At 36.4% G+C, this 23,983-nt stretch overlaps 4 protein-coding genes across 4 annotated transcripts in view; all 4 read right to left on the reverse strand.

The window, feature by feature from the left end:
• Nucleotides 1-1,490: 1,490 nt before the first annotated feature.
• gatad1 (GATA zinc finger domain containing 1) lies at nt 1,491-5,337 on the reverse strand. The gene is made up of 5 exons (XM_083524097.1): nt 4,952-5,337; nt 3,174-3,296; nt 3,024-3,083; nt 2,745-2,928; nt 1,491-2,672 (listed from the first exon to the last, which is right to left on the reverse strand). The coding sequence occupies exons 1-5, from the start codon at nt 5,129-5,131 to the stop codon at nt 2,485-2,487; spliced, it is 735 nt and encodes a 244-aa protein (XP_083380223.1). The 5' UTR covers nt 5,132-5,337; the 3' UTR covers nt 1,491-2,484.
• Nucleotides 5,338-6,590: 1,253 nt separating this feature from the next.
• Nucleotides 6,591-13,522, reverse strand: lypla2 (lysophospholipase 2). The gene is made up of 10 exons (XM_083524103.1): nt 13,389-13,522; nt 11,652-11,743; nt 11,255-11,286; nt 10,713-10,778; nt 10,235-10,282; nt 10,041-10,111; nt 9,881-9,954; nt 9,607-9,708; nt 8,966-9,142; nt 6,591-8,555 (listed from the first exon to the last, which is right to left on the reverse strand). The coding sequence occupies exons 2-10, from the start codon at nt 11,727-11,729 to the stop codon at nt 8,505-8,507; spliced, it is 699 nt and encodes a 232-aa protein (XP_083380229.1). The 5' UTR covers nt 11,730-11,743; nt 13,389-13,522; the 3' UTR covers nt 6,591-8,504.
• A 530-nt stretch (nt 13,523-14,052) lies between these two features.
• Nucleotides 14,053-16,814, reverse strand: pithd1 (PITH (C-terminal proteasome-interacting domain of thioredoxin-like) domain containing 1). Its single transcript, XM_083524118.1, has 6 exons — nt 16,436-16,814; nt 15,200-15,243; nt 15,001-15,078; nt 14,817-14,921; nt 14,597-14,705; nt 14,053-14,341 (listed from the first exon to the last, which is right to left on the reverse strand). The coding sequence occupies exons 1-6, from the start codon at nt 16,634-16,636 to the stop codon at nt 14,240-14,242; spliced, it is 639 nt and encodes a 212-aa protein (XP_083380244.1). The 5' UTR covers nt 16,637-16,814; the 3' UTR covers nt 14,053-14,239.
• A 277-nt stretch (nt 16,815-17,091) lies between these two features.
• eloa (elongin A) overlaps nt 17,092-23,983 on the reverse strand; it is a 7,484-nt gene continuing 592 nt past the window's right edge. Inside the window, exons 2-12 of the mRNA XM_083524059.1 lie at nt 23,430-23,486; nt 22,672-22,784; nt 21,921-22,396; nt 21,489-21,760; nt 21,254-21,377; nt 20,985-21,137; nt 19,562-19,659; nt 19,257-19,437; nt 18,332-18,467; nt 17,874-18,010; nt 17,092-17,729 (exon numbers count right to left, since the gene is read on the reverse strand). Of these exons, the coding sequence (XP_083380185.1) occupies nt 17,668-17,729; nt 17,874-18,010; nt 18,332-18,467; nt 19,257-19,437; nt 19,562-19,659; nt 20,985-21,137; nt 21,254-21,377; nt 21,489-21,760; nt 21,921-22,396; nt 22,672-22,784; nt 23,430-23,486 (1,809 nt within the window). The 3' untranslated portion in view covers nt 17,092-17,667. The remainder of the gene's footprint in view (nt 17,730-17,873; nt 18,011-18,331; nt 18,468-19,256; nt 19,438-19,561; nt 19,660-20,984; nt 21,138-21,253; nt 21,378-21,488; nt 21,761-21,920; nt 22,397-22,671; nt 22,785-23,429; nt 23,487-23,983) is intronic.

The following is a 23,983-nucleotide window of genomic DNA, read 5'->3' on the forward strand; positions in this document are numbered from 1 at the left end:
AATGCAGTCAGTGCTCCAGTTCATCCCAAAGCTGTTCGACAAGCTGAAATGTGGAGGAAACATTTTACACAGTGGCACTGGCATGCTGGGACAGGCTGGGCCCCTGGATTGGTCCTTTAGTCTTTAACTGCTCTGTTAGATTTAGCCTCAGTTGTACAATATTACAGAGCAACGAGCTGTGCAAATGTGACAACTGAACACAGTCAGCTTCTTGAGGATTTCAGAGTATCATATGATTCAAGTAATGTACAAATCATTGATTCGAAATCAGTGTATCTCAATTCACCCTATTTTAGTTACTATTTGCCTGCAGTTACATGTATGTAAAATATTGTATTCAAAATAGTATTCAAGTGCCCCCAGCAAAAGGTTTTTAATGGAAATTCACTATTTAATATTACATTCTAATTTACATGTTAAATGTATTATTTAATTATTAAAGATTTTAATAATATTAAGAATTATTTTATGAATGCATCCAAGCACTCAGGATCGAGACAGCAATAACTATGTGATAAGAGATGGGGAACAGGTGAAGTGAACATAGATAAAGAATAAACATGAACTGTTGCTCGTGATGGATGAACTGACTTGGCCTCCTAAATTGGAAACTTTCTCAATCAGTGGTCACTAATCCATTTATTAATGTAAAGCTGTCCAATATTAAAAGCCTATACAAATACACTTGAATTGAATTGAGTGAGGATTCCGGGTGTGCTTCTACACCCTCTAGTGTGCTACTTATGACACTGTTTTTTCTGGGAACTGGGATGTAAATATGCAATTTTTGTCGGGTAAAGATCGTGTAAAAAATATTGAAGCACTTGTACACCTGCACATTTATGCGGTCTATCTAATTAGCAGCAGAATGTAAAATCATTCAGTTACATGTCCAGAGTTTCAGTTCATGTTTACATCCAACTAAAGAATGAAGAAAAGGTGTCATTTCTGTGACATGGTTTATCCTTGGCATGATTTTTGGTAGCAGATACGCTTGTTTCAATATTTCAGATATAACTACTGCTGTTGGTGGAATTAGTTTTTCTATTCTAAAAACAAAAAACAAACAGTTAATCTTAGTAGTCAATAATGGTCTATAATAGTATGCAAGCTGAGACACAATGCTCGCTTAGTGGAGGTTGACAAATGGGGGGAAATTTGTCCATTTTTGGTGAAAAACTGTGAAAAAGACAAATTAAATGTATCCTGATTTATATGTGGCTTTTCTGAATGCGTCTTCCAGATGTCAGCCATATGTAAAAATTTAGCACTCAAAATCCATATTTGCTTAATCTGTTAAAAATTCATGATACTTAATTACAGAGTTTCTTATTACCATGTATGAATTATAGGTTGTGACCCCTTGTCTAGACCAAAATCAAAACTTCACATTATCTTCTAAAAAATTGTATAACCTTCCTTGTAGCACAGAACTTAAGATCATGCACAGGAACCACATACATGAAAAATACCATTAACTGAGCCTGCTATTCTGAGGGCATAGTTATATATTTCAGCAAAACTAGATGACACCAGCTAAATAAATGTGTAAACGTTATACACTATACACAGAGTAACTACCTTGTGCTTAATTCTAATATGAGCAGTTAAAAGTAAGCTTTCCAAATAAGTTGTAAGACTCAAAGAACTTTGTTACATCATGTACGACACTCGTGTGATTATTGACCATGGCTTCTAAATTGAAAGTCATATACATATTGTTATGAAAACTCCATTCATTTTAGAAAAAATATGCAATTAATATATCATATGTTGTTATCACTTAATAATATTCAAGGAAGTAAAGATGCTGTCAAACTACCAAGTAAATCTAAGCCAATAATCCTCAAGTGAAAGTTGAAAAAGACACCAATTAGACAAGAACAAAAAGCCTGATCTAAAATCCAGTACAGAAGAAAAGCCTAAGAAAAACTAACTACCTCTGACATAACATTTACATTTCTTTTACCAGCACTGTTGAAAATGCCAATAGAAAATCGCAAATCAATAGAAAATCAATTGACAATCACAACGCATTTAATTCATTTTTTGTTTCGAAAATGACACTTTATTTACAATTATTTGTTTCTACTTGAACATCCAGCAAATAGACATGTCCCACTGTTTAGATTTAAGATCGTGTTGCAATGTACTGGGCAGAAATGATGTCTTCTAGAAGACTAGTTTTTTTCTTTGTATTGTATATTACAGTGTTGTACAATGGTATGATTAGGCTTGTTCTCTTTACATTGTACATGTACAATGTCTTTCCAAAGATGAGTCTGAAATGGTGTGCTGTTTATGTATTGTTACTTCATTGGTAACAACCTAACCTGGAAAGAGTCACACGGTAGCACCATTGGGTTACCATTACACTGAGAGGAACATCATATATCAGGAGAAAGTTTATTTTGCCTTTAACATAATAAAAAACAAAATTCCTAATCAACATTTGAATATTAATTTCAGTTTATAAATTTACATTTAGTTACAACCAAGAGTTTCTTTGACTGCCACGGTGGACATAGGTCCAATATGGGTCCAAATGTAGCCTTTCTCTGGGCGAACAGGAATTATCGGAAATGGGGAGCTCCTCGATTTGAAATATTCTGATGGTGCATGGCAAACAAACTCAAGGTATTCCATTTTTCTGGGCAAATCCTCTTCGGGGCCTGCATAATTAAAACAGTCATGTTTAATCATCATAAATATCGCCAGCATATCTCATGAATACTATAACTTACCAACTATGTAAGTGCCTGGATCGAAGTGATCTCTTGGACTAGTCTGTGTAGGGATCAGCCACGTTAATGCCGCACTTTTCTCGCAGTACTGGTCCTGAACAAAGCCACGGATCTGTGCAAAATATGGTTTACCATCCTCTTCATCGGTTACCTTTATCACATCTCCTATTTGATAGTAAACACCCTGATGGAAACGAAAGACTTATTAACTTAGAGACCTGAAAACGTCTTGATTGCTTTTAAATCCCATTAAAAAAGTGTATAAAAACATTTATCTACCTTGTAGAAGATTGACTCTGATGTGATAATAGTAGACACAGACTCAGGGGCTTTGATAGGCTGAGGGAGGAAAAGGCATAATCGGTTTACATTCAGTTTGGCAGAAACTTAAAATGAATATTGAAATATTTGCTGTTGAGAAGCACTTACATTTTTGAGTTTAAAGATGTGCCGTCTTCCTTTTCCTTTTGATGAAACCTTCTTTTCAGACGCAGGTGCCTTGTACTTGGTGCTTCTTAATCGTGCTGAACGCCTGTGGATTTCCTGTTTAGACTGTTCAGAATACAGGATACACACACATTTTTATAGACCTTTAAGTTTCAAAACAATTATCTATTATTATTAAAAATTTTATTTAGGGTGTTTTTTTTTTTATAGATTTTATACATTTAAACAAAGTGATGACTGAGAAAAGAAAACAGTTATCAAGTTACCCAGACTCAGGTGGCCTTCAGAGATCAGTACAGTTAATTTGTGGTTTATTTTGTGATCTTCTAGAAACTATCCTTTTTGTTTAAAGCAAGGCTGTCCGATCTTTTTCACAAAGGGCTGGTGTGGATGCAGGTTTTCATTCCAACCAAGAAAGTTCACGCCAAATCCAACCTGTTTCAATCTAACGATTTTCATTTTCAATGACTATCAATTGTGTCTCTTGATTGGGTAGAATGAAAACCTGCATTCACACCAGCCCTTTGTTTAAAAGAATGGACAGCCTTGGAATAAAGGGTGAAAGTTTGTATATAGAAACCAAGTGATGAAATGATAAAATTACAAAATGATTGTTTTGCTTTAGTGGTAGGTGATAAACCGATCTTAAAATCACCGTAGAAATGTTGCTAAGGTAAGAAACATGTCTATATCTGATGCAGAGAAGCTCATCCATGCATTCATGATCTCCAGACTGGACTATTGTAATGCATTACTAGGTGGCTGTCCTGAATCATTAATAAACAAGATACAGTTGGTCCAGAAAGGTTCTCACAAGGTTGAGAAAATATGACCATATAACCCCAATCTTATCATCCCCACATTGGCTACCTGTTAAGTTTCGAATCGATCACAAACTACTGCTACTTACTTACAAAACACTAAATATTTTAGCTCCCATGTATCTATCCAGTCTTCTAACATGCTACAATCAATCATGCTCCTTGAGATCTCAAATCTCTGGACTTCTAGTAGTTCCTAGTATAGCAAAATCCACTAAAGGTGGTAGAACATTCTCACATTTAGCTCCTAAACTTGTGAATAGTCTTACTGACAGTGTTCCGGGCTCAGACACACTCTCAAAGTATATTTTTTAGCGAGAACACACATAACATTTCATAACCTTGTGCTCCAGTACATTTGATCACATGCACATTTTCAACTTGTGCAACAGCAGCCACGCTAATTCCTCTCCACTGCTTCTCTTTCTCTACCCATCCCGAGGTTGCTCCAGCTCCAGTCGTGTAGATTCCCACCTCGTGAAGATTGTGGACCTTTAAAGAAGTAGATGCCGAGCTCTAAAAGATGAAACATCTCTGCCAGTTAGATTTCTGTTGAAAGATTTATGATCAAACTCTTGATGTCACCCAAATGAGGATGGGTTCCCCTTTTGAGTCTGGTTCCTCTCAAGGTTTCTTCCTCATAACATCTAAGGGAGTTTTTTCTTGCCACAGTCACCATTACTGCTCATCAGGGATAAATGCACACCATTCAACTTGACTGTTGATTTCTGTAAAGCTGCTTTGAGACAATGTCTGTTGTGAAAAGCGCTATAGAAAAAAACTTGACTTCACTTCACTTGATGTAGTGTTAGGACATTGGACCTCTGAGTGTTTATCTCTGGTATGTTGGATCTGAGGCTCTGGAATGTTGGATTTATGGTGAACTCAAATGTTGAGCTATTTAATGAGTTGCTCACTAGCAATTGTGAGTGCCTGTACCTGTTTTCCCCCGCCGTTACTCTGCTGTGTGTTGGAGGAGATAGCCAGCCCTGGTGGTCCTGTGATGCTGCTTTTAGCTGTACAGTTGTTACACAGGATTTCTCCCTGGTTTCCCTTTTTCCACATCGACGACGAATTTGTCTTGCAGACTGCACAGCATGGCTTTAATCCCAGCGGCATCGTTTCATTCCACAAAAAGAGAGAAAAAGACTTCGACAATATTCAGATCTCTACTACAAAGTTTGCGTTACCGAAACTTACAGTAAGCTGTAAATCTATTCATGTTTTTACTTATTTTTTTAACAGAGCCATTCAAACCAAACTCTATCCTGTATTATCTACACAATGCAAACACAGTTCTTCCGGATTAAAACTTCCGGGTTATCAGGAAGAGTCTCGCAAATAAAAGACCCGAGTTTAATTAAATTGGCGAACACAATGTGAAATATGTATAATTACTAAAATAGTAATAATAATGATAACAACAACAATAATAATAATCAATTATTTCTTTACAACAGGACAAATATCTTAAAATCAGAAAGATTTATTATCAATTTACTACATTGATAAAGCGTTAGAAAAAAAGAAAGTATGCATACGCAAGCTCCTGTCATTTCCTTTTAACGCTTAGCTTCTGGAGAGAATGTCTTTTTCTATGATCACAACACTCATGATCTACAACAGGACTCAAGTCATGTCCTGAAATGAATCCTGTTTGCATTTGACTATTCTACTGTGGCATGTGAAGTTGGGGTTGGATCTGTTCTCTATGGCACATAATACTGCTCTGATGAATAATAGCATGAGCCTTTTCACTAAAATGTGTTAAATTCATGATTTAAGTGGTTCATGGTTGTTTGTCACAAATCTACTACATACATTTCCATATATATATATATATATATATATATATATATATATATATATATATATATATATATATATATATATATATATATATATGAAACTGGGATAGTTTTTAGAGCGGTCAATGTGCAGCTTGTATAGCAGTATAGATTTACTGTCCTCTGAAAATAACTCAGTATATTGTCAAATATGATGTCAATATGGAGGAGTGGAAGAGGATCCCAGCAACAATCTGTGCAGCTCTTGTCAAGTTTATGCCCAGGACGATTAAGGCAGTCCTAGATAACAAGGGTGATCACACAAAATATTGACACTTTCGACACAGATTTGACTTGTTCACTTAGGGTGTACTCACTTTTGTTGCCAATTATTTTTTACAAATAATGTCTGCATGTTGCGTTATTTTCAGAGGAAAATACAGATATACTGCAATAAAATCTGTACATTGACTACTCCAAAATATATCCAAGTGCCAAGTTCTAGATATACTAAAATGTTTGCTAAATTTGGAAATGAGAGGAATGTGCTCACTTTTGTAAAATTCTGTGTGTGCAAATAAATAAATAAATATATATATATATATATATATATATATATATATATATATATATATATATATATATATATATATATATATATATATATATATATATATAGTTTGTCCTAAATTAGCACCAATTTTGATTTCCCCCTGTAAATATCTGATTTTTTGTAAAAACAAGCACATTAAAAAATAAAAAAAATAAAAATAAAATTCAGGACTATTGTATTTCTGCAGTTTGCATTATTTATTTGACATACAAGTGTCTAGGGAAAAAAAATTTAAGAACTAACTGTCCCTCAGCACATTCAATCAAAGACACATAACAGAACATAATTGTTTAAAATCACCACAAATGATAAAAACACCAACTAATGATACAACGTAGGAAAAAACATCCTTTGATAAAATCACTGTTTTACCCATATTTTGAACAAGTTTCTGCTCAGCAAGCGCAACCTGGAATCACCACCTCCCAATTGACAACATTCAAGCCTGGAGACCCACACACACACAACTGAGCCTAATTGATTAACTTACTAATAGTAGTTACTAAAAAAGGAGGGGTAGCAAAAGGCAGCATAGAAGCAAAAGCCAAAAAACACAGGACTTAGGAGAAAAAGGGCATACAATCAAGTAATACTGAGATAATGTGGTAAAAAGCATCAAGCTTAAAGTAAAGAATAGTGAGAAATAACATTCAAACACAATCCGTTATATTTCATTTAAACTGCTTTAAATGTTTCCAAGTACATAAGCAAATACTAATTAGAGATGAACCAAGTTTGTAAACCATGTCCTTTTTCCCCCGATGTATTTAATTTATAGATCCTAGTAAATTTCCTTTTATTTTTTTAAGAAACAACTACATATGTTGCATTTGCTATTGTTAGCTGTGTAACCCTGACCTTTCACCTTTTAACCTGTTGTAATGTAATATTTATGCAAAACAATTCAATAAATGATCCCCATATCACCCTACCATAAAAAGCCACAATCAGAGATTAAATCATGTTAATGCTGCCACATTCATGCACCCATATGACACCTAAATCAACCATCAGCAGTTTGTTTGCTCTATAAATGCCCAATTGTGGCTTTTATTTAATTAACGGAACCAGTTGTCAAAATGTGTAGTGATTAAAAAAAGACTTTTGGGTTGTGAAATGATGCCACCTGGAGTGATGCACACTATTAATACAGAGTAAAGCTCTCCTGAATTTATAGTTTTGGTTATAAAATCATGGAAATAGTATAACTATGCTAAATATTTATGTTATTAACTCTTAGTAGATATGGCACAATTGTAAGCAGCCTTGCTAGTCAAATGATTTTCCTTATATACAACATGAAACATTAGGTTTGAAAAACCAGGCATGATTGAAAATTGACATGGTTCATTCATTTGGTTTATTTCAGCAGTTTCATTAGGTTTCATTTCAATTGTATCAAACCTAAAAGAAAATATTCAGAGTAAACCAGAGCACCAGGAGTTAGCATGGCGCTTCTCCTCTTTCCCTGCCATCATGGACTGAGAGCAGCATGCATTGCAATGTGGCATGAGTCACTCCAGACGGCAGCAGTTACAGTGTAGCAGATCAATGCTCTCTTAGTAAAGCACGTGCAAGAGGGAAATGTAGATTAATAGGGGGGAGAGAGAGAGAGAGAGAGAGAGAGAGAGAGAGAGAGAGAGAGAGAGAGAGAGAGAGAGAGAGAGAGAGAGAGAGAGAGAGAGTAAGGGAGAGTCTAAAAGAGAAATTGGTTAACATTTCAACGTTGATGGGAATGTATAATGAAAAACAGCGATTCTCCCAAATATGGTGGGGCACAACTGAGCAAATGTGTTGACCATGTATTTGTGTGCACTGAACATTACATTATGTACAATGACACACTGTTTCAAATTACTGTCCATCAATTGTATTTGAATTTACAAAGCAAGGCATGAGACGCCAATGCAAGAACGTCTTCACATTTTGTATTGAAAGATGTTTATGCCTCTGTTTGCATGTCTGAATGTATGTGTGTGTGTGTGTGTGTGTGTGTATGTATGTGTGTGAGATAGGGGATGCTTATGGCTGTTTCCTGTGGGAGAATGGCAGGTCAGAGGTGAGAGGTCGTTTACTAAGGGTCACAGTAAGGTCAGATTCGGGGCAACTGCTTCTCAATGAATTCCTTCACGGCAGACATCTCCTGCACACACACACACACACACATAGACAGAGCATTAACCAAAGTACAACTACACCATATTACTACAAAATTTTGCAACCCTAAACGCACCTTATAGGTAAAAGATACATACTACAGGTACAAAAGGTTCACACATTTGACTACCAATGTGACAATAAACAGCTTATTTATTTTTGAAAGTGGAAAAATGACAGTGCATTATTATTTTTTTGTTTGTTTTTTCCTTTAATCCTCCTGAGTTACTTTGTTTGGACATGAACAGTTTCCAATATACTATGGGATTTTATGAGTGGATTGTATATACCGTACTTCACTTTGCTTTCACACATGACTACAAATTGCAACACTACTGTGTAGTATATACAGAGAGCTATTTTACAGTATATTGCACATCACCTGAGAAGACTCACCTGAGGGCAGGAGCTGTGCATGAGGCCTGGGAAGGTACGGAAGGTGACTTTCTGTGGGGACACAATAGTCTTAAGCTTCTCAGCGGTCATGGCTCCAAACTGTGCCGGAATCATTGGATCCATCTCACCATGACATTGCAGAATGGAGATGTCCTTGTTTGCACTGCCACTTGCTGCCTAATGAAGTAACAAACTATAAACTCAACCACATGATTGCTCACAAGGGCCACATGAAGGTAACAAATAAACCACTAAGAAAGTTAGAATTAGAGGTTCTCTTTTAAACCCTGAATTAAGATGCAATGACCTGCTGAAATTGTTATAAAGATATAAAGAATTATATTTGAACAATAGATTAAACCACAGCTCTGCAGGCACTACATAAAAGAATGCACACGATCTTTGGAAGATCGAGAGTTTAAATCCTGAAAATACCACAGTCGAAGAAAGCAAAAAAATGTTCATGCTTTCTCTGTCCTTTCCATCACACTGACAGCTTTAATTTTCATGATCAGATTCAGGGTTTTATACAAGCTAAAGTACACAAGGATAAAACACACAAATCCAAAATCTGGACAAAAAAGTTAAAATAAATACATATTAATAAAACTCATTACAAACACTTTTCCTCACACACACACCTGTGGAAAGGTCTTATGAAGTGGTAACCAACAGCTTAGAGCGACTACACCTGCTAGCTTCTGCTGACAGGTCAGAGCGGTGTACAGTGATAGAGCTCCACCCTGATGAAACACAAAAGATCAAAATATATATATATTTTTTATGTATACAGATTCCAAATAACCTAGGACTGGATGCCAATTCTCTCAAAAAACAAAAACAAAAAAACTAATGTAAAATTCCTAGCAATGGCTATTATAGAAACTTTCTAGGTCAGACAGGGGTTTATCTCACCTGAGAGAATCCACCAAGTAGAATACGGTTAGGAGGTATACCATTTTTTGCCTCGTGGTCAATAATGGCCTTGACTTTAGAAAAGGGGAAATTAGTCCTTGATCAGAAAATTGTATCATCAAATAAGCTTTTTTTTTTTTACTTTTAATTTGCTACTTACTGTTTTCTGCTGCTCTTTTAATGCCAGCCTCATCTTCTGGAGCTTCTGGAGTGAGGCCCATCAGATCAAACCTTAAAGGGGTGGGAATGGGGTGGGAGGACCTGTTACTACAAACAAATCAGTACATGCTATTCTATACTACTCTGTATAAATATTGAAACCTGACTCCTATTAAGAATCAGGTTTTGTCTTACCATGATGGCATGGTCATTTTCATATTGAGTGTAACCGGGATTCTGGGCCTGTAGGAATAAACAAATGAATAAATTTGCAAATAATAGAAAATGGTTTTAATACTTCACCAAAGCACACTAATATATTCAAATATTAAAGCTTAATTGTAGTCATTTAAAGTAGTATTTTCTTGATGTTATGTTACTAAAAGCCATCTATTTATTCTTAATGATCGATTTACTAGTTGTTATAATGTTAAACTGATCTATTTAATAGTTCTTATAAATATTATGCAACTTTGACAAATAGAATATAAACAACAAATGTCATTCTCATTTATTTATACATCTTCCTGCTAACAGTAAGCATGTTATTTGGCAAACCCTAAGACAAAATGCTATGCAAATGTTTTAAACCTAACATACAATGGTGAAAAACATGATGACAGAATTTCAGTTATTCAAAGTTCAGTAATGCTAAACCATTTCAGATACCTACGCATGTGGGCAGATGTACTTTATGTAGGGCAGCCTAATGGATGTCATGGAATCAGCCCAGCCATGCCTATATTTAAAATAAAAGCGACAATATTATAATCACAGCTTTACATAAATACAGTTTAATGATTAAAATAAGTGTCATGAAATGATTGGGTTAAAAAGAAAGTATCAGTTTCAGTGTACAGCTTGCATAATGCTGATCATATTAATGATAAACTCTTTAGTCTTGTAGCCCTAGTGAGGCAAGTAACAAAAGAAAACCGCATGTTGGACTCTTTCCATAGTAAATGGACATCTTGCACATTTTTTTATTAAATTTTACAAGCAAGACAATATTACAATAAGCATGTTGTACTGGTCAGGAATCATTCCAGGGTAAGTCTCTGATTTAAACAGAAAGGCCGTCTGGTAATAGGTTTACTGATCAAATTAAACTACCTTTTCAAGTGTCATTAACATTATATAAATGCAATATAAATCTGAGTCAGACATCAATGTAGGCCTTCATTCATGTACAGATGCACAGAAATCAGAACTTACCCAGTATCACCCAGACCATGAAGGAAGATCACCTTTAGAGAAAAGAAAGAGTAAAATGTGTAACAATGGAAGGAGTCTTAGGAGTTTCATGCCAGGTATCATGCCATTAGGTCAAATGATATAACTGTCATGTTGCGTATCTAAAATACATATCCTTCCACCACTGAGCATTACTTTAAGAATGCACATTTTTCGCATACAAATGTACTTTAGCCAGTAAATGGAACAACCAACTAAACCCAACCAACCAAATAAAAATATCTACATAAACGAATAGTCCTTAAAATGTTTTAAATGAAACTTGAATTAAACATTAAAATATATACATTAACAGACACTGTAATCCCATATCATTTAGGTCTATGCAAGAAAAACTATGGTTCTTTTTGTCTCTCACCGCAGCGGTCTCCTTCTCCGTCCCAGATACAGTCACAGCCTCGGCGAGCAGCGGCACAGACATGTTGTTGCCACACATACACTGGAAGGGGGCTTGTATTTGATCAGAAAAAGGAGAGTGTTAAATTGCAGTCAGTGCAGCTCTGACAAGATGTACATAGAACATGGATATGTTTCCATTCCATTTACTCAGCAGATTAGAAATTAATTAACTAACCCTGTGATGGGACCTTGCTCCAAATTCAGTGTTCATCATAACTATTTAAACAGTTGAGCGAATTACAACACATCCCAAAACACTAATAAGTTAAGCTAAAAGCAGTTCATGTGTAAACCTTGGACATGAACTATTGAGCTTTCTGACCAGTTACATGTACAGTTACACATGGGCAAGCAAATCATCGGATGTAAATTCATTATGGAAATAAGCTGATTGTTTTGACTTCCTAAACCAGGCACGCTTACTTCTTTTGTCTAATGACACTAGCAAAGTAAAGTAAATGTAAGTAAGGAATTGTTGATATTTACATTTGTGTCACTTTAAATATCCTTCTTGAGATACGAACCAGGGTACATTTTCTCAAATTGTGCTTAGTGCCAGTCTTTTCCAGGACATAAAAGCTACACAAAGGAGGCTATATGCTGCTTTAATGGTTTTTAATTTAGAGAGCAGCACAAACAGGTCTGTGAACCACTGTGGTCACATCACCACCATCACAAGACTTCAGCTGACCTGAATTAGATTTAATAAAAACAAGTGGCCTATTCTATCCTATTCAAATATGTTTACAAAATAAATAAATTGAAGGTCACATCAAGGAAGGGTAACGATGATGCGACACACTTAGATCTTATGATATTAAGATTAAATGTAATTGGGAAGTTTGCCCACACATTTACTGGTAGTGTTACTTCATATAGCTGTATAAAACTTATCTATACTATCTGTATAAAAGTCTTATCTATACAGCTTCATTCAGGTGGCTTTTTCACTTTTGTTTTCTCACTACCTGCATGAATCTGAGATGTGTTATTCAAGAAAATCAGGAATTGTGCCAAGATTTAAAACCGTATTGCTCAACACGGATGAGCAATTATCGATCAGCCCCAAATAGCACACTGTACAATTTTTATAGGATAATTATTCTTATACCAGATAGACTTTTAGGCCACAGATGCAGTCACTACACAATGCACCAGATACACCAATATGGCTCCTGATCTCCAATGTGACATTCTTAGACAATGAATAAATCAGTGAGTAGAAAGCGGCCGTGTGTGGCGTCTCGAGCCTTCGTTCATTTGCTATTCAAACTAAGAGGAAGAAGGGTGGACATGGAAACAAACAAGGCTAGAGAGGAGTAATCAAGACGGCTCATTTTAACCTGCTATATCTCTACGGCTTAATGCTTCATGGGACTAGGAATGTTCCCGCAAATAAGTCAGGCTTAATCCTGCTTAATCAGGCAGCTCCATATTCTCCCATTGAGCACATACAGCTTTATACATGCAGCTAGCAGGCTGTATTGTCTGGCTAATACCGCTCCCTCTGTACTACACTGCATTAGCAAAGCACAGGAGCCGAGCTGTCGCCTCTTCCTTAACACCCCGCTGCGTCATCAACGTGTTTATCAAAACGACGACGACATTTTCTTGTTTTACAAGTAACCAAATGAGTTTAAACTAAAATAGAATAATACAACCCGAAGGCCCGGCGGCTGTAAATGCACACACTCACCCCTTGCTATCCCAGGTCACAACGGAACTTCCGCTGCTCGTGCCGGAGATGGGCGGGGAATAGCCACAGTGACGTCATCTCTAGCGCACAAAGCTTCCCAATCTTATCAAAAACATTCTAACAATTCCTCTTTTTCCAACCATTTTAAGAAATACAAAAAAGTTTAAATGTAAACTAATGAAAGATGTTCTAGAGGTTTTTCATAATCTAGTTCCTCAAATGTTATTGACCTAGAAAAGTTAATTTTTTTCCCCAGGCATTTTCTTGTCAGGTTTTTAATCATTTATTAATCTTCAGTGGGGAATGCAACCTTAACTAAAGACATATGTCCATGACAGGGCAGCATGCATACTTATTCACATCTTACTAACTGTTCACTAATACCTTCTTCACCTACTAGCAAGGTTTTTGAGAGTGAAGAGAAAACCTATATCCACACAGGGAAAATATAGACATAGAGCCCATATTCAAGGTCACTCCAGGGGTCCTAGAGCTGTGAAGCAAGTTTCTTTTGTCTGGAAAAAATTTCTAGATATCATTCTGAATTAAAACCATACCATATAGATAAATTATTCATGACCTCCATAATTTATTTTCATTTATTTCATATCAATTGTTTTAAGGACGGTTTATATACCACTTGGATTCATTCAGTAAAGACATGTTTCATCTTTGAATATTTATTGGCACACAAAAATGTTTCAACTGAACAAACCTCCGTGAGTAATCAGCATTCCTTTTGAATTATATCCAACATGTTTGTACTCATAATGTAGATTTATGATCTTAATATTTCATTATCACCCACTATTTGCTCTCTCAAAATGGACAATCCAAGCTTTCATCATTCATCAAGAAATAAAATATGTCTGCGGACTAATGGCTTCCAATTTATGATCTGCTGGATTTGCTGCTGCCTCATAGTTACAGATAGTCACCTCATGTCTGTGAGCCTGCAAAAGAAAACAAAATCATTTATTTGTTTCCATGTAAGTTTAAATATATAGGATACAGTGCAGGACAAATGCTTATTTCTCCATTATTAGCTCATGCCTGATTTCTTTGTTTAAAAGACCTGATCTAAAAAAATATTTTATAAAATACAAGAGCACACAACTTTATATGATATTCGACTGGAATATTTTTGGATGTCAGCAACAAAAGCTAGCACTTAATTCGAACACTGATTCCTAGACTCCATTGAATACCTCAGTATATTCTCCCCGTAGACCAATGTAGTAGACACGAGTAGCATCAGCTCCAAAGTTTCGAGAAATATGAATAGACAAGTGGTTGACATTTGAAAAACGTGCAATCCTGTAAAAAAAAAAAAAAAAGACTTAAAATGGACTACCACAAGGTATAAACATTTTATGTCTGTGCATTATCTTTACAATTGTGTGCGTGTATACATCCTCAGAAACATACTTAGTTGGATACTCAAGTTCAGCAAGTGGATCTTTGTTAAGACGAAATGCTTGCTCTGGCTCTCTTCTTACATCATCAAATGACATTTGTGGTATGTTCTTGAATCTGTACAAACATAATAAAATCCACATCAACAATATAAAAATCATTTGCCAGATAAAACGTTTAAAAATACTTAATTTACAGCCTTATTTCAGCTGGGTGAGACTCGTCATCCTCTCCAGAAAGGATAATCCCTTTCAGCTTGACAGTTCCAGTAAAACTATCAAAACAATAAAAAAGACCGCAAATCAACACAAGTAAAAGGAGGGGATGGTACAGATTAGACAGATAACTAAATTAGTGTAGCACTTATTAAAGCAAAAGCAGAATCACTCTCTCACGGGATATTGAACAAGAGTTCCTCGTCCATGTCGCTCTCTACAAACTAGAAAAAACACAAATAATAATAGATTAATCAATTTAAATATTACACCAACTACATTTAAAGCAAATATGCTCAAGCACTTAAAAAATTAGACCACAGTGATTTTTCTTTATACAAGTCAGCAAAAATTATGCTTAACAACTGTTAAGAAAAGGTATTATTCTTTAGTCATAGGCTACATCCAAACTTGCAGGCTATATAAACTAGAATACAACAACAGGTAAATGTTGCCATATTCAACATATTTTTTATATTTTTAGCTTAGCAGGCATACTTAAAGTGAGATGCAGCAGATATAATTACAATTATGTCCATGGCAGTAATTGTTCAGGATTTGCATAAATGTACTTTTATTTTGCTTATTTTGAATATAAGAATGAATAATAAATAGCAAAACTCAATAGAAACATGTCTCGTTCACCTACATAACATAATTTGACTTTGCCAAGGACATGTTTGCTGCTCTTGATTAGTTTGAGCTAGCTGAACATTCAGTAATTAAACCACACCAAGCTGGAAAAACACTGCTCTGAATAATGCCTGTCTCTCAACAGTGATAAGTGTAATGGTTGGAAAGGGGATTGCTGTGCAAGAAGATGCAGAGCCAAAAATGCAGACAAACCATGATGGTGGAACGTGTCAAGGGAGCATTTAATTGAACAAACACAAAAGTAGAACCACAGTATAATAATAATAAAAATCATCATCATCATCATCATCACCACCATTTCCCTCAAGGTAATGAACTAAACCATTCAAATGAAAATACCACCAAAACAATTTCTGTATTGTTTTCTAGATATGGCATAAAACTGTGGGACATATACAAGCTCTGAAACAATTTCATTTCAGGGGCTATAAATATGCACCCGTATTTAACTGAACAAGGCCTTATTTGCATTTTGTAATGCACATCTTTGAAAAAAGTATACTTCCGGAAATAAAATAAGTCAACCGGATAAGCCTGACTGTAATATTTATGGTTTAAATATAAAATCACCGAGGTCTTGCCTTAAATTAATTTCCTACATTAGAGAGCTTTATAATACTCTGGTCCTCCGGGGCTGGGTTAAGATGACACAGCTCTGGAGCCAGTTTTGGCAGTTTCTTGCTCTAACTGATCGGATCCAACAACTTTTTACTTAATCAGGTGGTTCATGGGGTGGGTCATGGTGTTCACTTAGTCACGTACCTTTAGTCTATCTGTGCGCTGATCCCAGGGTTTAAACACCAGCTTCCCGTCTCCATCCCGGCTCTCGTTGAGACACTGTAGCTTGTCTATATCGATGCACCGGTACAGTCCATACTCCACACCGCGTTCAGCAGGTTCATGATCATCTTCACAACACCCGTGACCATGACCATGACCATGCCCGTGCCCGTGTCCAGACATAGCATATGGTCTGTCAAATCAGTACAAAAAGTACTTTCACACTCCGAAGTAAGAATTCAGACACTTGTGAAACAGTACATGTAACTGTACTGCGACACCTTTGAACACAATAATGCGCAAAAACTCCCCCAAAATAACAAGAATCTCCTGCTTCCCCCATTGGACATTAAGAAAGCCCGTGCGACCAATCGCGAGCAGCGTTTTTTAATAGTCGCTTAAATCTGACGTGCACTGACGTCACAATATGCGCCACCTCGCTGGCATTGACGCTTATTAAAGCGTCAGAAACGAAACGCAAATAGACAAGTTTGTGTAAATCAGTGATCCTTATAAACAATGGATTACATAATATTCGGAATATAATGCAGTACATTTTAAGAGTAAAGTGAATAATAACATTGATGAAGGCAAATAAACATAGTATGTCCTGCTGAAACCATGACAAGAAAACAAAATAAGGGGGAAAACACATTTTATTAAAAATGTCCATATAACATTTATTAAAATGCATTAAAATTATTATCATTTTTGATCGTCCTCAAATTCCATTTGCCCAAGTTTAGGGAAAGCAGAGCCATGGATTTCAAATAAATAGTCAAGTGGATGTGTCGGGTCATTATCATCGAACTAATTCCTCTTTCCCGATATGTTCTTAACATGAATTAACTCAAACTGAAACAACAAACACTTACAATCACACTGTTGTGGAAATTCCTCCCTCATTCAAAGAGTAATGCAGCTAGTTTTGTTTACAACAGTAATTAAATATCCAAAATAAAAACAGATAAAATCCAATGTCCCATTGTAGTGTACTGTACTGCACAGTATGTAATTCATCTGAAAGAGAGAAACATGACCACATCCTATGGCAAAAAGTCTTTGTGTTTGTTTCTTTGTTTTCCAGTGATCTGCATATCCACAACTAAAATTAAAAAATGAAAAAAGAAGCGAGGGCATTGCAGCTTTAAACATTATTTTAACATGAGAATGGACTCTATACTCATGATAGAAAAGCTTCATCTCCTTTTCCTTCACCGCCGAGAAAACCTGTTTTTAAAGGCTCTGATAGTTTTAGCCATCATAGGGGCAATTTCTGTGGGGATGAAAAAGAAATAGGAAAATTAGAGAGACTCCACTCACAGTAAGAAGTCTTTATAAACAATAGTTGAAATAATGAAAGCACCACTACTAATATCATCACCGGATAAATTTTTTATTTTTTTCGTTATTTACTTACTTTTGACCTGTGGTTTTTCTCTAGAACTATGGCCAGCACTGCTGCTTGGAGCAGGAGAATAAGATGGCTCAGGAGGACTGCTGTAGGAAGACTGGCCACCATCACTCGGCTGACTGTAGGAGCTGTGTGGTCTGATTCTGAAATTAATATAGACTGTAATGACATACTAGTAAATCTAATTTAGTATAGAGTCCTTCGTAACACATCTACATTAGTGTACACTAATCTGAAATCAATTAAACAAAAATCCATAATAGTAAAGCCATAATGTAGAAAGGTAAGCTTCAACCGGTAATTGTTGAATTGTTATACTTGGGCTGGGATATTACTGTTATAAAATCACAATATTGTAAACTAGTATTAGCAGGACCAATGAAGTTGGCACCTAAGCACGATATGTACATTTAGTAAGTGCATCTGCTTTCCTCAGTATGGAATCTGACGTAAAGTTTACTCACTTGACTGGGATGGGAGCTGCAGCACTTACGCTGGTGCTGGTAGAGCCATTCTTTGTGCCAAACTTTTCCTGTCTTTTCCGAACATCACGAGGAGGCTTAGCAAGAGAGTTCACGTAAGCCATCTTTACTTGGCGACCTGTCAAGGGGTACAGGTAATTTAACACCAGCTGTCAATTAATTTATCCTTGATAACTCAACATTAACTTTATTAGGAACACCCGCACATTTAAGCAGCTGTCTAATTTCCATGTGGCATCAGCACAATGCAAATAAATAATGAAGCTACAGATTAGTAAATGTTCACATCAAATATCAGAATGAGGAAAAAGCATGCTCTTAATGAGTTTGATGATGGGCAAAGACCAAAAAAAAAACCACAACACTTTTTACAACCACGATGAGCAAAAAAAAAGCAGCATTGCATGAACAACACATCAAACCTTGAGGTGGATGGGCTAAAAGAGCAGAAGACTATATTAGGTTCCACACCTGTCAGCCAAAAACAGGAATCTAAGGCTACCATGAACACAGGCTCACTAAAATTAGACAGCTGAGGATTAGAAAAAAAATTAAAGAAAAACATCACCTTGTCCAGTCCTAGGCTTCAACTGTGTAGTCTGACTGAGTGAGTGCCATAACAGCCTCAAACTCCTGTTCTTGGCTAACAGGATTAGAACCTGATGTGGTCACTGCTTTTTCAACAACAAGGTGTTTTGACCTGCTCACAGGTTTTTTTTTTAACCAGTCTTTGTAATCTCTAGATTCTACTAGGTACTATTGTATGTAAAAATCCCAAGACATAAGCAATTGCTGAAATACTCAAGCCAGCTCATCTGGTACAAACAAACATGCCATAGTTACAGGCCAAATAACTAGCTTCCCCATTTTCTTTAGTAAGACACAAACAGGAAGGAAGTATGTATACCTTTAGGTTTATTGGCATGGGCAGAGCTAATGTTCTGTGTAAGCTTGCGTAGGCGCTCCTCCCGTTCTTCATGCAGGCGCAAATACAACTCTCTCCAAGACTCATACTCCTGAGGAGACTCACACTTAAAGTCCCGCTGGCAGTGCCGCATCCACAGCTCATCTGATTCCTCTATAAAAGACTGAATGAAGTGTAGATAACGTTACACCACACTGTTAACACTATCTCCAAAAAAAAAAAAAAAAACACGCAATTTTGGTTGTTTATGAATGCAAGTATGAACATGCTTTTGAATATATGCATACCTGGTTACACTGTTCAATGCGGTACAACTGTTCTGGAGTACATCTTTCTAAAACTGGCTCCAAAATCTCATAAGGCACACCACCAACTTCATCAATTGCTAAGGAAATAGTAAAGACAGATTTTCTTAACCAGTGGCTGTTAGGAAGCATGGAATATTGTGCAGAACACAGTTTGGTTGGAAGACTATTCTTAACCAAGCATTGTTGTGTTTAAAACCTTAAACCAAGAAGTGTGCATAAGGAGTAAAAAGAAGTTTCAGGCGACAGACATTTTAGTTTTATAGAAAACACACTTTAATTCCTAACTTTAGATCAGATTTCAGGCCACAGAAACAACTTGGTGCAAGTTCATCTGCAAAAACCTGACATGAAGGTAAAATAAACAGTTACCAAATTACTTGCAATACATTCCTTTTATTTACATAAAAATTTGACGTGTTAAAAAATAATCTCCAATGAGCACAAGCAGAAATAACTATTCAAGATTAAAGAACAAAACAAAAGCATATCAGGGTCAAACATAGATATACCTAAGCTTTACTATCATTTAATGTGACACCTCTTAATATAGTAGCTGTTGACCCTGCCTCCTCCTTGCTGTGAAATTATCAACATTCTAACTCACAATTAGGCAAACACTTTTATGTTTTGCCCCTGCTTCGATGGAGACGAAGACATTAAGCATGTGTGTAAATAACTATGGATAAGGGCATCTGCCAGTATTGTACCTGTAAATGATTATTTATTATCAAATTCAAATTATATGGTGCAATAATGAAAAACTACTACTGGTTAAACTGCACATACATTAATTCAATCATTTAAAACTAACCTTAACAGCACTTTTATCACTGGGTTTTAAAAAACGATATAATCTTCAAAAACTCAGGCTATAATTTATCCACACAGGCTGCTGAGGTTGAGGTGGCGTTATCTCATTATTACATGTTTACTGCAGTGAAGCAGCAAACTGCAAACCAGCCACCAGGTGCAGTTTATTTTAATGCAGTTTTTCCAAATTGTATTTCAATTTCAATTGAAAAAGTGTAGAATAGATAACTTTCCCGAATAGATAACTTATTCGGGGGGAAAAAATAATAATAATAATAATAAAATTGTAATGCAAACTGAACATTTTCTCTTTCACGGGTGTACAAATTGTGCCCATTCAAGTTTTTTTTTTATTTATTGGATAGACTTCGGAAGGCCAATTATTATAACACAGTAGAATCTGAGCAAAGGCCTTGGAAATGAGTCTTGGTAAGGACAGTGCACTGAAGCAATTTTTTTCTTCCTTGAAGAAAGAACAAAGTCATCTGTATACAACCCAAATCTTACAGTTAATTTCTAACCATGGGCCTAAAAGTTCAGTCACTCATGATTTAATACACATATACTGTGTGTTTTGAAGTATGTTACTCACAGTCAATATTGTTCTGCAGAACTCTAATGCACTGGTCATATAGAGTCATCATCTTGGGCAAACACGAGGACTTTGAGCCAGAGTACACCACCATTTTGGAATTGAAACGTCGCCCAGTAAAGCCAGTATCCTCTTCATCATACGCTATAGGAACTTGAGAAAAAGTATGAAAAATTATGACAACTGACAAGAAAATTACAATATTTTTTAATTCTGTACATGTGTGAGATTAAAGTTTTTGCAAAATAAATATAATGAAAGGCCCTAACCTTTGCGTCTCTGTGGGGAGAGTGGTGTGACGTCTATTGAGGGCAGCGGTCTATAGTTGGGTTGAATCGCTGGCAGTGGAATGTCCGGTAAAATGGGCACAACATCAACTATCTGAGGGAGAACCTGAGATTTGAAGAAAATAAAGTAAGTTAATGTTCTTTAGATAAAGTCATGATCGATAGAGTTTTAACTATTACTAATGCAAGCTGATAACAACTGTCCTAATGAGCTCACCTTTCTCCGTTTCTCTGGCACTTTGGGTGTGGATACTGATGCGGTAGATGACTCGGGCCGTTTAAAGCTAGTCCCATTAGATTTATTGGACTTTGAGGATACTGATGAAGCATGGGTAATAGGCTGAGCTGGTCGAGAGTTTTTCTTCTTTTTCTTAGTGTGAGTAGGTTCATCGTAAGTCAGAAAAGATTCAAAAGACATGGTAGGTGCTTCAAAGGAATTCTCTTCATGATCATCTTGCACTGTCTCTGGCTTCTCTCTTTTTTCCCTGCCTGGATACAGGCACAGAGTCAGGAATATATTCTAATCACTAGAAATCTCACATTATCAGATCACTTAATATATATTACACAGCAACTATGACATATGTAATAGAAAACACAAGTCAGTCTGATGTCAGATTAACACCCAAACAAAACTCCAAACACTTACCATCACTGACTTTTTTCTTTTCTTTCTTACTTTCCTGTGTGGAGGATTGATGACTGCGTTTTGATGATGGGTGTGTCACTGTTCCTTTCTGTTCCTTATTATAATGTCGGTTCTGTGCCTCACTCTGAACCTGAGCTGGGCGATTCGGTCTCTCCTGCTCCCTGGAGGAATGAGAGCCATGTGCTCTGGCTTGCTCCCTGTGTGGCTTGCTGTGTCCTATTTGTTTTTGTGGGGGACTAGGTACTGGCTCGTCTACCGGACTCTCATATTCCTCTGATTGATAACCCCCTGAATTTCTATGACCATACTGTTGACTGTAGTGCTGTGGGGGGGAGGGGGAGTATTCTTGTCGATATTCCTCTTCCTCTTCATCCCCTGCGGGTGGCAGTTGCTCTGGTGAAGGTTCTCTGGTGCGTTTGTAACCTCTGGACTTGTCTGGCCTTGAGTGGGAGCGTGCTTCTTTAGTGTTACTTGGTCTGCAGGTAGAAAAGTATACCACATGCTTACTGATGTTGCAACATTGGTACACTGAAAAGTACAGTCTCACCATTGCTATAGTGTGTTTCTGGAAAGTTTATGCAATTTAGGATTAAGACTCCATTAGGATCTGCTGCATAGTTTTCAATGCTGTAATAATAATAATAATATAATAGTATAAATAATGCCATGTAGCTGTACAGGTCAAACTTCTTGGTTTTAGTTATATGACTTGGTCTTCACTCTATAATTTAAATTGTATGTCAGTGCTTACCTATCTGCGGACTGTGGTACGAGCTTCTTCCACTTGGCCACAAGATCCTTTGCATTCTCACCAACAAGGTTATGTTTGCGTAGAGAATTTACAGTCTTTCCAACGCCCGTTTCCTGCAGGTGAGAAGAACAGAAATTAAGCCGCTTTCACACCACCTTTTATTCAAGAATTCAACAGTATCAAATTAGTAGAAAATCAGCAGTGGAGACAAAGCTTGGCAGAACATCCAGGACTTAGTACAAAGTAAATTGTATGTGAACTCAGGTGTGGAGAAGCAATATATTACTGGCAAAGTCATGCTGACATTTTAGAGATGGACAATTGAAAATAATTGCACAAGCAACAATTGAAGCAAAGTCTACAGCCATTTTTGTATGACTGAAAGAAGCTGGCAGGTGACGGGTTCGGGTGATACCAGGAGAGGTGGGAGTGGTGGGATACTAGCTAGCAACCAAAATGCTAGAGTAACAGATATAAAAACACTATCAGCCAAGGGGAATGTTTTGATTAAGCATTTCATGTTGTTGTTTAATGATGTTTTCTCTTACACTTTATATAACAACCGACTTTCAAAGTATGTTTGTTGACATCAAATTGTGAAGCACACCACAATGTTTTTATAAGACATATCCAAAAAGCAGACACGAATTTGTAAATTTGGTTTGATTTGTAACAAAATAACCAAGTGTCTCAAGGTTTTTGGCAACCTGGCTCATCAAAAGCATGGATAAGAACATGGATAGGTGTCTCAATCTTACCACCAAAATGTCCACTGTCATAGGCAGCTCTCCCAATCTCTTAAGTGTCTTCAACAGCTGGACACAAGAATAAATACATCAAAGATTAATTATTTATGTTAAACAAATATATAAAAAGAGAAGGGGACTTGCTCAGCAAACAAGTTAGGAAAGAAAAGCCAGTGGATTTTTGCAGCAAAGTCTCACCCATTACTTTTGATTAATTGCACATAATCATTGCTATGAGAAGATTAAGAAGCATGTTTCATGAGATGTCGTCGTGGCCTGCAAGGACAGGATTGTAGTTCGCCAACTTAACAAAAACATGATTTTTTTTTTTTTTTACCACACAAGTTGGCATCATCATGAGCTGTGAAAGCACCCTCCTACAAATCTCTGGAGAAGGTTTGGAGACTTTGAGCTCCGACATGTACAACTTTAGTGTCCGGTTTTTTTCCCTGCCTTCGTCAGCGGATACAATGTCGTTAGCTTGCCGAATCAGATCACTCACGGCCTGGCTCTTACAGTAAGGTTTTTAATCTATTAAAAAAAAAAAACACTCCATTTCGTCCACC

The sequence above is a fragment of the Silurus aristotelis genome, assembly GCF_946808225.1.
Source record: "Silurus aristotelis genome assembly, chromosome: 21".
Lineage (NCBI taxonomy): Eukaryota > Metazoa > Chordata > Actinopteri > Siluriformes > Siluridae > Silurus > Silurus aristotelis.

Coding starts and splice junctions, on each gene's coding strand:
- gatad1 (XM_083524097.1), bottom strand. CDS start 5,131: ATGCCGCTGGGATTAAAGCCATGCTGTGCAGTCTGCAAGACAAATTCG. Junction 3,297..4,951: donor GTAACGGCGGGGGAAAACAG/GTACAGGCACTC, acceptor TATTCTGAACAG/TCTAAACAGGAAATCCACAG. Junction 3,084..3,173: donor ACATCTTTAAACTCAAAAAT/GTAAGTGCTTCT, acceptor TTCCTCCCTCAG/CCTATCAAAGCCCCTGAGTC.
- pithd1 (XM_083524118.1), bottom strand. CDS start 16,636: ATGTCTGGACACGGGCACGGGCATGGTCATGGTCATGGTCACGGGTGT. Junction 15,244..16,435: donor AGCGCACAGATAGACTAAAG/GTACGTGACTAA, acceptor TGTTTTTTCTAG/TTTGTAGAGAGCGACATGGA. Junction 14,342..14,596: donor TACGGGGAGAATATACTGAG/GTATTCAATGGA, acceptor TTTCTTTTGCAG/GCTCACAGACATGAGGTGAC.
- lypla2 (XM_083524103.1), bottom strand. CDS start 11,729: ATGTGTGGCAACAACATGTCTGTGCCGCTGCTCGCCGAGGCTGTGACT. Junction 9,955..10,040: donor TAAAAGAGCAGCAGAAAACA/GTAAGTAGCAAA, acceptor CCTTTTCTAAAG/TCAAGGCCATTATTGACCAC. Junction 9,143..9,606: donor TTCATAAGACCTTTCCACAG/GTGTGTGTGTGA, acceptor TTACTTCATTAG/GCAGCAAGTGGCAGTGCAAA.